Below are 14,273 nucleotides of genomic sequence, written 5' to 3' on the forward strand. Positions count from 1 at the left end.
GCCTTTAATCCCAGCACTCGGGAGGCAGAGGCAGACGGATTTCTGAGTTCGAGGCCAGTCTGGTTTACAGAGTGAGTTCCAGGACAGCCAGGGCTATACAGAGAAACCCTGTATCCATAAATAAATAAATAAATAAATAAATAAATCAATAAATCAATCAATCAATCTAAACTAAACAAACAAGCAAGCAAACAGCAACCTTTTTTTAGATAGAGTCTCACTATGTAACTGTAACTACCTCAAACTCATAATGTTCCTGCCTGAGCCTTGCTGGGAGAACAGAAATGTGCTGCCACTCCAAGATTCTGAGCCCATGGTTTCTAAGGAAACCTGATAGATCCCTGTTTCCGTGTCTATACAGAGACTGTCTATGAACTGTAAGCCCCATGGGCTAGCTGGGGCAGCTCAGGTCTCATGTCCCGACCCTGGCCTGCTGGTTCCCTAAAGCTGCTGACCTCCAAAAGCCAATATAGCCTCTGAGGGACAGACAAGGAACAAGTCAGAGGAGACAGAGCAGTACCTCAGAGAACGTCTCCTCAGTGTCCCCTCCTGATTCTCCTTGGTGTCCAAGGTGCTGAGCATGAGCGTGTGTCCGGTGCTCTGCATGTGGGGAGGAAGTCGGGCATCTAGCCGTAGCTGGTCCAGGCGCTGGGGCACAGGGTCATGTTCAATCAGCAGCTGAAGTGTCTGGCTTGTCTGCTTTATTGCATCCTCCACCTGTGGCCAACAGCAAGGTAAGGTTGGTTTCCACAAGCTGTCCTACCTGAGGCTACCTACTGCCTACCCAAACAGTCTAAGCACAGTGTAGCCAACATCTAATTTGCCTAGAAGGTAGCCTTTGGCTGCCAGAGGTCATTTTGGCACCTTGTCACCTCTCCACCTGTCAGCCCATCTCTTCTGCCCTGGAAATCTGTTGGGTTGACCCTGGAAGCCACTCAGTTGTCACAGGCTCAGTGCTAAGATTGGCTGGTTATGGGAAAAACGTAAAGGCCATAGCCAGATCTTTCAGGGAGCCTGTTCTGTGCACCAGGCCCACAGACAGACGGACACATACGTACCTCCTCTACTCGCAGAGTACGGACAGGGGTCCCATTGATCTCCAAGATGCGGTCCCCAGGGTGGATGGCATTTCGGTTGTTGGGACTGATGTGCATCCGGTTGACCCTGAAGATGGACAAGAGTTAAGGCAGGATGAGGCCTTCTAAAAACTTGCCTGCCCACCTGTACAGGGAAAATTCACCAAACCCAGCCCCCAGTGGCCACATGCTCGAGGTCCCCTACAACAAAATGTAGTACCCACCCCAGAATGCTTCCTCTCAGGGAAGGGCACTGTCACTGATCTACTGACCTAAGCCAGAAACCTGGACATTGTCCCCATTTGGAGTTCCCCTCAAATCCCTCCCCTTTTCCCCCTCAACCCCCACCCACTTCTGAGAATCCTGCCTTCTCTCCATCACCATAGTTACCAACATTTCTCTCCTGGATCACCATAGGAGCCTCGTAACAGCTCTACATGTCTGGGCCTTTCCTCTCTCCTGTCTAACTTCCATACCAGTGATCCTTCCAAACGCCAACCCGGTTATAGTCCTGATGTTTATCCCTTAATAGACTTCCTGGCCTTCACAGTCAGGTCCTCCATATTAACAGCCACTTGGGCTACTCTCTCAACATACACTAAACAATCAGACACCCACTCTGGAGATATCTGGCTTCCTCTGGCCTAAACACAACCCGCTCTCCTTTTTATCTACTGAAGCTACAGAATAGATCTCATCTCCTGCTGACTTCTTTTTTTTTTTTTTTTTTTTTTTTTAGATTTATTTATTATATGTAAGTACACTGTAGCTGTCTTCAGACACACCAGAAGAGGGAGTAAGATCTTGTTACGGATGGTTGTGAGCCACCATGTGGTTGCTGGGATTTGAACTCTGGACCTTCGGAAGAGCAGTCGGGTGCTCTTACCTGCTGAGCCATCTCACCAGCCCTCCTCCTGAATTCTTAATCCCAGTAACCTCTCACCTGCCTCACAGTACCTTCAGGGCTCTACCCCCCACTCTCCATCAGCCATCACAAAATGATTTGCCACATATTTCCCGCCATGATGCTCTGCCTCAGCACAGACCCAGGGGAAAAAAATGAAGCCTGGTTACATGGACGTAGTCTCACCTCTTATCTTTGTATGAGACCCAAGGTAGGATCTTACCCTCTTTGGGGCCCATTTTCTTCTTCTCCATTCATAAATGCAACCAATAAAACAATAACTTCCAGGCCGGGCATGGTGGCACACGCCTCTAATCCCAGCACTCCAGAGGCAGAGGCAGGTAGATGTCTGAGTTTGAGGCCAGCCTGGTCTACAGAGTGATTTCCAGGACAGCCAGAGCTATACAGAGAAACCCTGTCTCAAAAAGCAACAAACAAAAAACAAAACAAACAAACAAAACCCAAAAAACCCCAATAACTTCCTATTAATGGTAGTTCAGTAGGTATATAGTACTGAACAAGACAAAGGGAGGCTCTTCTGGAGTGTATGTTGGAGTGGTGTCTTAGGGCTTCTACTGTTGTGAGAAGATCCTATGACCACATCAATTCTTTTTTTTTTTTTTTTAAGATTTATTTATTTATTATATGTAAGTACACTGTAGCTGTCTTCAGACACTCCAGAAGAGGGCATCAGATTTCGTTACAGATGGTTGTGAGCCACCATGTGGTTGCTGGGATTTGAACTCAGGACCTTCGGAAGAACAGTCGGCGCTCTTAACCACTGAGCCATCTCGCCAGCCCGACCACATCAATTCTTATAAAGAAAAACATTTAAGTGGGGCTGACTTATAGTTCAGAGGTTTAGTTTATTATCATCATGACAGGAAGCATGGTGACACACAGGTAGACATGGTGCTAGAGAGGGGTAGATGAGAATTCTACATCTGGATCTACAGGTAGCAGGAAGAGAGCTCACTGGGTCTGGCTTGAGCATCTGAAGCCCTTAAGCCCATCCTCAGTGAGACACTTCCTCCAACAGGGCCACACCTCCTAAGGCCATTCCCTAAGCATTCAAATATATTCACTATATATTCAGATAGGAGCCTCTGGGGGTCAATCTTATTCAAGCCACCACAGGTGGGGAGGAAAGATGACAATCAAGCTGACACACATTGATCAGGCCAGGTAATTTCCAGGAGTAGACACGAAACCTGACACCTGAAAAGTTGGGAAGGCAGCCGAAGCAACTTGGGCAGAAGAAATGTGAAGAGCCAAGGTCAGGAGAAAGGTGATGGTGAGGATGGAGGAAGCGCTGTGAGCTGAGCCCTGGGAGGCTTGGTCCATGAACCTCTGCTGCAAGGCTCTCAAAACACTTACTCTTTCACTTGAACGGTGGTGGCATAGTTAGAAGAGGCACTTTCCACAGTCACCGAGAAGCCGCGTCTACACTCGGTGGTAGCAGGCATGGAGATGAGCGTGACAGAGTAGGGCAGCTGATCCTGGACAGACTCTGTAGACAGTCTTTCAAACATGGGTGCCAGCACCACCTCGTTGTGGCACTTCCCACTGGGGAGAGGGACACAAAGGAAGCTGAGGTCCTGCAGGCCCACCCGGAAGCCCTCCAGCAGCCACTGTATCATCATGTGGCTTGAAGCAGCAACCCCAGTCTCCCCACGACTGTCTTTGCTACAAGTCTTTTTTTTTTGAGACAGGGTTTCTCTGTGTAACCCTGGCTGTCCTGTGTCACTCTGTTGTCCTTCAAGGCTGGCCTTGAACTCAGAAATCCGCCTGCCTCTGCCTTCTGAGTGCTGGGATTAAAGGCATGCGCTACCATGCCCAGCTGCTGCTAAAAGTCTTGATGGGCTGTCCAAAAGGAGGGGCCTAAGACTTGGGTGACAGCTGAGAGAATACTGGGAACCCTGGCCTGGAGGGGAGATAGACTAGGTTTTCTTGCTCTGCCAGACTCAACAGTAAGAACCCTGTCCTTTTCTCCCTTCTCTGGGCCTCAGGTGCCTTCTTCTGTTAACCAAGGCAGCTGGATAGGGGATGTAGGTCAACTCTACAGTCTTTCCTATAATGTGAAGCTGTCCCTAAGAGGGCACTGCCCAGCCATTTTCTTCTTCTGGGAGGGCTATGGGGCAGACTGATGCTATCTGGCAGCCCTCCTAGGACAGCATCCAATTGCCTTTACCTAACTCACACTGCTCCTGTCCCACTTTCCTGGCCACTGTTACTGCGAAGGACACACAGGGCACATCTTACCAGTAGAGTGTAGCGTGCTGCACCAGGGCATATGCATCTCCATCCTCAATGATCACCTTGCAACTCATGCAGGCAAAGCACTCTGGGTGGTACTTAAACTCCCCAGCCACCTGTGAGCAGACGGAAGGAGGAAAGGAGCTAGTTACCACTTTTGTTAGAGTGGACCAGATTAATGGCAAGTGAATGACACCCATCAGAGATGTGCTGACGCCAGCCACCACCAAAATCCACTCTTACCAAGGGCAGAGCTGCAGATCCCGGTCAGAATCCAGCCTTTCAGTCCCTGCCCTATAGCTTCCATGTAAGTGACGGATGGGTGTAGGTGGGTGGGGGTGGGTGCGTGGAGATGCCTCCTGCCATTTCTAACACTACAGAAAACTGTTGGCCTCAGTCATAAGGACATGTCCCCAGAGTTGTGACTCCTACCACGAGTCTCACTGTTCCTCCAACACAGGGCTGGCTAGTCTGTCCATTCTGGTATCTGGCACCCAATTCTCTGATGAGGACCTAGGTGCATCCTCCTCTCACTGTCACTGTCCTTTAGGTTTCACCTCACTGCACGTTAAAGTCCTCGAAGGTATGACAGACACCATGCTGCCGATCTGTCACATGATGTATGGACTCACTGGAGAAGTTGGCTCTGGAAGCAGGGCTGCCCACTCCCATTGGAGACCTAAGCATGTTTGTCTCAAAGTGTCTTCCAAGAGCCTTTGTCTGGGAGTGGGCTTGCTCTTCTCGCTCTGACAGTGGGGGAATATTGGCAATACAGCCCAAGAAGAAAACACCGTGTCCTTAAGAACAGGAGGGGCAGTCATTCTACAGAGGTTGCCAGTGTTTATGCCACGATATAAAAGTGCCGACAGGAGGGCTTTTATAGCGGTTGGAAGGAAGTTCAGCCACCAGTGTTCATCCGTGGAAGGCAAAGCTAGTCAGGGAGTCTTGTCTCAACTTTCTGTCAGTTTCTGCTGGATGCTGTAAGCACCTGGCCTGATGCTCCTTTCTTTCGCTTGGTAGCTTCACTTGAGGGGTCACTCGACTCCACCTAGGACTCTGTCATCGGGAGCTGCAGCTGGCTTCCTCGCTGGGGGTCTGCAGTTGTTCTGCTAGGTTATTTGTGAGCCTCTGATCTGATGAGGTCACTCCTGTCTGCTACAACTCAGGATCCCGATATGATGGTGTTTGCTGTGGGTCTACGGCATCCTACCAGCTGCTACACTGCTGCTGCATTTACTGTTGCTTGCCACTCACTGGAAACCAAAATCACAGCTCTCACAGATAGTCCTCTGGACCACCCAAAACAGAGGGAAGGCTAGACCTGTCTTTAGTAAGGGCTCGGTGGACTCCTGTGGCTGAATGAACGATAAAGGACATCATCTTTCTATTGACCAGGTGATGACTGATCACGGGGACCTGGAAGGGTTATCAGTGGACTGTGAGGGGCAGAGGTGCAGCTCACCATGGCTGGCCCCGTCATCAGCAGGGAGCACCCATGGCAGAATTCTCCAAACTTGGCCCAGTAGTCCTTGTGGCAGTACAGCTTCCCATCCTTCTCATAGTACCAGTTGGTGAGGGATTCCTGGCATTCGGAACACCTGCAAGGCCAGAAAAGAAATGCTATTGGGTCATGAGAACAGGCCGCACAGGGGTGCTTGGCTCCCAGTTTAATGTCAAAACAGGCAGTCCTCTCTTCTTCCAAAGACAGGATGGAGCACAGCTGCAGCTTCATGCCCTCCCAAGGAGAACTGCTTCTGAGCAAACAAGGCCCCAGAGACCAGCTGTGCCGTGTTGCCTGCCTCTGTAGCAGGGGCTTTGAGTCCTGCAGCCAACTGGGAAGCTTCAAAGACCCAACCTCCCCCCCTAATAAAAATGCACATATAACTTATGTGTGGGTGTGCAGGTATCCCTCAAGTCCTTATGTTTCAAGGACCAAAAAAATAACTCAATCAGTCCACTTCAAAACCAAGTCACCACAGCATTGTGAATGTGTTCTTGAGGGAAAAGGAAAAAGAGAACAAAAAAAGTCTACCCTATAGAGAAGCTTGTCACCAGGCTCAGCACTGAGAATATCCACTGCATCCCGTGCTCTATTGGCACCTGCGCTCACAGGCACATACCTACACACAGATAAACACTGTCTAAGTGGAAGACACTTCCTCTCCAAGGTATGGTAGAGGGCAAGGTTTTATTATGGATATGAGGGCGAGTACAGTCAGAGGCATCTGAGGGGGGAGAGAGAGAGAGAGAGTGCATGCAGAGCATAGCTGAAATGGCATCGTTATAAAGGAATGAGAAGCTAGGGGTGGGAAGCCAATGAGCAGGGCTGGAGAGATGGCTCAGTGCTCTTCCAGAGGTTCTGAGTTCAATTCCCAGCAACCACATGGTGGCTCACAACCACCCAGAATGAGATCTGATCCTCCTCCTCTTCCTCCTCCTCCTCCTCTTCTTCTTCTCCTCCTCCTCCTTCTTCTTTCTCCTCCTCCTTCTCTTTTTTTTTAGAGATTTATTTATTTTATGTATATGAGTACACTGTAGCTATATAGATGGTTGTGAGCCTTCATATGGTTGTTGGGAATTGAATTTAGGACTTCTGCTCTCTCTGGCCAATCCCACTCGCTCCTGTTGCCCCAGATTGCTCAGGCCCAAAGATTTATTTTTTTATAAGTACACTGTAGCTGTTTTCAGACGCACCAGAAGAGGGCGTCAGATCTCATTACGGATGGTTGTGAGCCACCATGTGGTTGCTGGGATTTGAACTCAGGACCTTTGGAAGAACAGTCAGTGCTCTTACCTGCTGAGCCATCTCGCCAGCCCGTTCCCAGTTTCTTTTGAACCTGACACGTATACAAAAAACAATAAAGTGAAATTGTTTTAAGATGTATTATTTTTATGTTTATTGGTGTCTTGTCTGTGTGAGGGCATCAGATTCCCTGGAGTTACAGACAGGTGTGTGCTGCCATGTCTGTCGGTGCTGGGAACTGAACTCAGGTCCTCTACAAGAGCAACAAGTGTTTTTAACCATTGAGCCATCTCTCCAGCCCCAGTAAAACAAAATCTTTTAAAAAAAATTAAAAAAAAAAGAAAGAAAGTTCATCAGGCAAATTCAGCATGTGGGTGTGGTGGCGCACGCCTTTAATCCCAGCACTTGGGAGGCAGAGGCAGGCAGATTTCTGAGTTCGAGGCCAGCTTGGTCTACAAAGTGAGTTCCAGGACAGCCAGGGATATACAGAGAAACCCTGTCTCAGAAAAACAAACAAACAAACAAACAAACAAGCAAACAAAACCCAACCAACCAAACAAACAAACAAAAAGAATGGCCTCCACAGGTTCATATGTTTGAAACCTGAGTTACCAGACTGAAACTGTTTGAAAGGATTAGAAGGATTAGGATTAGGAGACATGTCCTGGTTAGAGGACGTGTGTCACAGGAGGTGGACTTTGAGGTTTCAAAAGCACAAGCCAGATCCAGTGGCTCTTTTTCCACCTGTGGATTGAGGTGCAGCTCTCAGCTGCTGCTCCAGACACAGAGAGCTTAAAAGGATTTATTATTGGATTCATAAACAGTTCTGTGGAGTTGGTTACCTCCTTCCAAGCCAGATGTCAGGGACTGAAATCTGGTCAGGAGGTCTTTGCCCATTGAGTTCAGGCCCCAGCACAGGTTGTTTTATTTATTTGTTTGTTTGAGGCAGAAGGATCTCTGTGAGTTTGAGGTCTGTCTATCTTGAGTTCCAGGACCTCTACACAGGCTTTGGTAAATAAGTAAATAAATAAATATTCTCCTTTCTTCTTCATTTCTCCTTTTCTTTGAAACAAGCTCACATGTAGCAAAGGTAGGCAAAAACAAGAGGTAAACTACTCTTTTCATTTAAAGCAGAGCCATAGTCTAAGTAGCTCTCTTATTTTAAACACTGTTTCATGTGTTTGACTGTTTGCCTTTATACTTCCCTGGTGCCTGCAGACTGAGGTGAGAAGGTATGGGTTTCCTGGAGGAAGGGAGACCACTGACAGCCAGGTGGTACTGGGAACTGAAACCGGTTCCTCAACAAGAGCTGTGAGCTGGGAACTGCTGAGCCAGCATCCCAGCCCCAACAAAGACAAAGGGCTTAAAAAGAAAAACCCCTTCAGTGTGACTTCTACTGAAATATGAGCTGCATCATAATGTTCATAATAACAGATACGGTTTCTACTGAGTTCCCAAAAGTCGGCAGGAAAGTGGGTGGGGCTTGAGAAAGCCTACAAAGACACAATAACCCAATAAACACTTCAACCCTGGATTCAACTTTAGACTGAAAATGGAAATTGCCACGAGCAACAATTGTGGTAACAACAGTTCAAATTTTAATTTAGATTACAATTTGATAGTCTCCCCAGCCCCCCTGGGTTTTTTTCAAGACAAGGTTTCTCTATAGAGCCCTGGCTATCCTGGCTTGGTAGACCAGGCTGGCCTCACAGATTGGCCATGCCTGGTGAAATATGTTACTTTTCTTAGCCTTAAGAGTAACAGTTGAGGCATGGTGGTGCACGGGAGGCAAAGGCAGGTGGATTTCTGAGTTCGAGGCCAGCCAGAGGCAGGTGGATTTCTGGGTTCGAGGCCAGCCTGGTCTACAAAGTGAGTTCCAGGACAGCCAGGGCTATACAAAGAAACCCTGTCTCGAAAAAAAAACCAAAAAAAAAAAAGAGTAACAGTTGTCACCTTGTTGGAGATTTCCACTTTTCAGTCAGTTGGGGCATCTGTCAACCTGTGGGAACAGCCAGCCACCATCTCCTTTCTTAGCCTACCACTACACACAGCTAAGACCCAGTGCCTTGCCCACCCAGCAATGAACCTCATCCCTTTTAGTCAGACTCCTTTTTATTGATATAGGTCTTACTATGTTGCCCAGCCTGGGTCTGGGCTCAAGAGATCTTTCTGCATAAGATCTCAGGTCTATCTTGCACTGCCTTGTAATCAGCAAGGGCTTTCTGACCCATACTGGCTACACTCTGGCTTCTCAGAGGTCACACAGGGCAGCCCCTCCTAGGGCTGCTAGTCCTGCCTCTTAATAATTATGTCTGGGTAAGTATCGGGTAATATACTTTACTTCTCTGATCATCATCTGTAAATAGCTAGTTGTGAAAATTAACGAGACAATATGTATAAATATACAAACAGCTTATCTAAAAGGTTCAGTGCAGCTGGGACCACAATATTAACTGCAATTAAAGGTGACAGCTCATGTGTCTTTGGATAGTCACTGTTCTAGTTAGGTGGCTTTCAACAACTTTTGTTTATCTTTACTTTTACTGAGTTAGTCTTTCTATGTACTCCTGGCTGGCCTCCAACTCAGAGATCCTCCTGCCTCTGCCTCCTGAGCGCTGGAATTAAAGGCGTGTGCCATGCCAGACCTTGTTATTGTTTGTTTGTTTGTTAGTTTTGAGGTCAAGGTTCATTCTGTAGAGCAGGCTAGTCCCGAGATAATAGCAATTCTCTTGCCTCAACTTCCCACTATACCCAAGTTCTCTGAGGGGCTTTTTTCCCTACTGCCTGGCTCTTAGGGGCTTGTTTGGAGGCAGGGTCTTACTATAGCCCTGGTTGGCCATTAACTCAGAGATATGGTATTAAAGGTGCTCACCACCAGGCCTGGCTTTCTCAGAAGCCTGGTTAACCAGATATAACAGCATCCCACTATAAACAGCTCCATTGTCTAGCAGGACAGAGACTATTGCATGAAACCATAACAGGTTAAAATGCAGGGTTCCTGAGCACAGCCCCAGCTGATGCATCTACAGCCTGACTCCTGCACCTGAGGCTCAGGGGTCACTCACTGCCCCAAGAGGAACACAGGAAGCTCGATGTGAAACTGTGTCTCCTAGAAATGTCAGAGAAGCTATACCCATGACATCTCACCAACACGGTTGCCTAAACAAGAACCACACCAATATGGAAGGAAAGCTCACGGGGCTTCAACCCTAGACAAAGAACTATAGGCAACTACGGAATGCTGAAAGTGGGAGAAATAGTCCCCCCTTGCTGGCTATCAATACCAAATGGCCAGCTCCGAAAACCTATATATAACAAGGAACACTGTAACATTATACAGACTGAGCAGGCTTTATTTCTATATTTAGGTGGAAAAATGTAACAATAATTAAAAGAAAAAGAGGCCATGAATTTGAGAGAGGAAGGTGGAATATGGGAAGGGGTTAGAAGAAAGAAAGGAGGGAAATGATGGAACTATATTGTAACTTAAAAAAAAAAATTTAAAAGGTAGTCCAGGACAGCCAAGGGGAGAGAGAGAGAGAGAGAGGGAGAGAGAGAGAACGAGAACCCCTGTCTTGAAAAAAATACAAAACCCTTTAATCCTAGCACACAGGAGACAAAAACAGGTAGATCACTGTAAGTTTGAGGCCAGCCTGGTCTACAGAGTGAGTCCAGGACAGCCAGGGCTACACAAAGAAACCCTGTCTCAAAAAACCATGAATAAATAAATAAATAAACTAATTAGTAAGAAAAACCCCAAAAGACCTACCTAGAATGAGAACCAAATAAGTTAATGTATGTGTGCAAAAGCATTTCACAGTGAAGGACAGCACTGCATTAACTTGCTAGGCAAGGCAGAGATGTGAGACAGATACTAGGTGCCCTATATCAATTTCTAGAAGATCTATACGAAACCAAATCACACAGGTGAGAGGCCACCCAGTGCTGCTGTACCCGAGCACAGTGCTTACATGGGAACTGGGGGTGATCTGAAGCAGCAGTGGATAGCTGCCAAGCTAGGAGGGCTAGAGAAGCAAGCCCCGGAACACAGCGCACCCAACTTGCTGCTGCTCCAAGCCTTTACTTTTCTGCTTATTTATGGGCGCTATTGACATCTTGTACACATCAGGCTCTTGGGAGCTGGGTGTGGTACAGAGAATATATGGATACAATGGGCCTAGAGAGTGTGATGAGCTCCAATATAGGAGAGAGCTAAATTTAAGTGCCTAGTGCTACATTTAAGTGCCTGAATAAGCCTCCCCTTCTGTGGGCTCAGGTTCTGTGCTTATGAAATGATGGGCACATTCATTACCCCAGAAGACTTGAGGTTCTAACCTCAGTACCACCGTTTGCTTCCTGCCTGCTCTTTGTTTCTCAATTGTGAACTGGTGGTACATGATCACGAGCACTCAGGTGGCTGTACTGGTTCTGAGTGACTGTGAGGCTTCTAGCAGGGAGCTGGCACTCGGAGTGAGGCTTTCGTCCTGCTTCCCACCTCCTGACTTAATGCTTTTGGGTATGTTTCCTTCTCTTCCATCAGACTGTGAAGTCCTTGAAAGTAGAGGCGGGATCCTATTTCCTCTTGGTACACTCAGCATCCAAGCCTGGGCGAGGCAGGGAAGGCCTTCAGCGAATGCTTTCAAACTGAAAACGGGCCATGCGTGTCAAGAACTATGAGCCAAGGCGGGAGCAGAGGATTCCCTGTCATGAGGCCTATCTTTTTCCAGTCTGCTGTAGTGAGATGCTGGTGCAGGCATATCTGTACCCAACTGCAGGCCGCTCTCATACACCCTCACAATGGTATGTATGCCACCTCAGGCCATGGAAGCACCAGAACACACCCTCCTTTCTCCTGCCAATATCCTGCTTTTGTTTAGTGCAAGTAGCTCTGCCAGGCAAGGGAGTGGGCAGAGAAACAAGTGTAGGCATGCAGGAGACAGCCACAGCAGCCTGCTGGGACGCACACCTGGCTGGAGAGCCGCCACACCGGTGCACACGTCACGTGTTACAGAATGCCTTTGTAGAGGACAGCCAGATGCATACCCTGCCACAGGTGTCTCCTGAGTAAGGTGAGCAGCTGACAGAACCCGCTGAGGTCCCTTAAGCTCTGTTTTTGCCAATAACCACAACAGGCCTCTTGGGCCACTGGAGAATTTAAAGTGCTAACCTAGGCATTAGCAAAATCTGCTGATAGTTGTCCATGCAAGTGATGGAGCTGGGATCTGAATCTGTGTAGCTGGCAAGGAAGCTATGTTCGTCGCAGCGGACCTCAGGGGCACAGCATGTCTTAACTTCCAGGCTTCAGGATTCTTGTCTCCAATAATAATGAGACTGGAACCATGACAGCTCATATTTGAGTGTTAGGTTAACCCTCCATGATGCTTCTCCTTCAGCTCAAATAGTTAATGTAACTAGTCCCAGTAGTTAGTAACTAGTTAGTAGTTAGTAACTAGTCCCAGTAGCTCCTCATCCATTAACCCAGTGTTCTCCAGTAGCAGTGTCTGTTAAAGAATCTAAATCCATTGTGAAAGTGAAAATGTCCCATCTCAGATTCTCGGAAGCCATGGCATTTTTTTTTTTCCTCCAGCTTTCCATTTTTGAAAGCTTCAAGTGGAAGTCACATCTGCCCTGGCTGCAGACCCCAAAGTGCCCAGCTAGGAGGCAGTAGTGGTGGGTCAGAAACCAGGACTCAGGTACAGTCCCTTGTCTCTTGAGGAGCCAGGGTATACAGAGCTAAAACCTCAGAAAGCCACACAGGAGGCTACATACTGAAGCTGTAACCTAAGGCCAGCGTTTGACCAGTTCTGACACACTGCAAGTGACCTGGGCAAAGAAGGTGCATGAGAGCATTCACTCTCAGACCTGAATCTGCAGAAGACTCATCAGTAGTCGCTGAGCTCAAGGGGAGCTGAGAAAATGACAGCAGGCGAAAAGCCCCGAGCCACGCCCACGGCAGGTAAGCAGAAGTGTTCCTTTTCTCTCTCCTCCAGTTCGGGAACAACAGGGCAAATAGAGCTGACCCTCTTCCTCCCCATGCCCAAGGAATACAGGTCTGTTTCATACCTAGGACTGGTAAGCAGGCCCTCAGGAGAAAAGGAAGACCCTAAAATGAATTTCCTCTAGAGCCTTAGCAATCAGGACCTATGCACAACACGAAAGGACCAAGATGAAGTGCTGAGAGACGCCAAGTGATACAGGCTCCACCTCCACACACTTCCTAATCCCTTAGACGTGTTTACAGGTAAGGACTCAGCGGAGTGAGGACACCCAGAGTCCTGCCTATGACAGCGCGGCCCTCCTAATGCTCTGGGAGACGCTGGTTGGCCTATGACAGCGCAGCCCTCCTAATGCTCTGGGAGACGCTGGTTGGCCTATGACAGCGCAGCCCTCCTAATGCTCTGGGAGACGCTGGGTTGGATGCTCCCCTTAAATCTAAGCAGCTGTGGCTACTACTAGTAGCTTCTTTCTGAAAGCTCCATGGCTTCAGAAGTCCACCAAGTAGGGTTCCAATCGTCCTCCAGGGCCCACAAGAGCAAGCATGACAGGCGCTAGAGACTCAGGTCGCCACCACACTCTATCGCTTCTTCCTCAGACCCGATGGACTGAAACAGTCTGCCAAACACTGTAATTCTTGTAGACTATGTTGCTCCACTGTTTTTACAAAAATAACCAGACCCGTAACAAGCTTAGCAACAGAGCACACTGATGCAGCTCCGGTGGGGGCTGGGGGGGGGGGGCTGGTTGTCAGTTCACGTGATCTGCGCAGCTCACGGGGGTCTGGGGGCTTCCTCTACCTGGGAGGGGAAAGTACCAAAGTGTGTGCCTCAGAGAGTAGTCAAACAAGTCACAGCTGGGACCCACTCACCTGACCCAAGCCCTCAGAAGGTTGGAGGAGGCTGCAAGTTACTATAAAAGGTTGTTGCTAAGTTTTCAAACATGGGGTGCTTTATAATGCAAACGGGTGCTTGTTTTCCTCAAGGGATAATGTCCAAACCAAGCTCATCTAACCCAAGCTGGACACTACCGGGAATCCTGTAAGGGAATTCTTTCTCGACCGGGCACATAGCAGAGTGACAAGAGTTCCTGTTGATAACTGTGATGCCATGGCTTTACCAGCAACTAGACAAAAAGACCCCTCCCTGATTTACCTCTTGCATAGGAAACTTCAATTTGAGATGTTTCCTTATTTGGGAGTACCTTCGATTACCCGGTGCCGCTCCCACCAGCTGCAGGCAGACAAGCTGTACTCACTGCTAGAGTGGCTTGCTAGGCAGAGGGGTGTACAGGTCACAGA

General features: G+C 48.3%; 1 protein-coding gene across 12 annotated transcripts in view; it reads right to left on the reverse strand.

The window, feature by feature from the left end:
- Window positions 1–14,273, reverse strand: part of Limk2 (LIM motif-containing protein kinase 2) — a 65,980-nt gene that overhangs the window by 11,456 nt on the left and 40,251 nt on the right. For 6 of the 12 annotated variants that reach the window (NM_010718.4, NM_173053.2, NM_001361623.1 and 3 more), the window contains 5 exons: window positions 5,699–5,834; window positions 4,243–4,352; window positions 3,358–3,546; window positions 1,059–1,164; window positions 521–717 (listed from right to left, as the gene is read on the reverse strand). In NM_010718.4, coding sequence (NP_034848.1) covers window positions 521–717; window positions 1,059–1,164; window positions 3,358–3,546; window positions 4,243–4,352; window positions 5,699–5,834 — 738 coding nt within the window. Of the gene's footprint in view, window positions 1–520; window positions 718–1,058; window positions 1,165–1,300; window positions 1,406–3,357; window positions 3,547–4,242; window positions 4,353–5,698; window positions 5,835–7,030; window positions 7,074–14,273 lie in introns of those variants that run through there. The other 6 variants (XR_003949323.1, XM_030245609.1, XM_030245610.1 and 3 more) reach the window with 4 other exon arrangements.

The sequence above is a fragment of the Mus musculus genome, chromosome 11 (assembly GCF_000001635.26).
Source record: "Mus musculus strain C57BL/6J chromosome 11, GRCm38.p6 C57BL/6J".
Classification (NCBI taxonomy): Eukaryota; Metazoa; Chordata; class Mammalia; order Rodentia; family Muridae; genus Mus; species Mus musculus.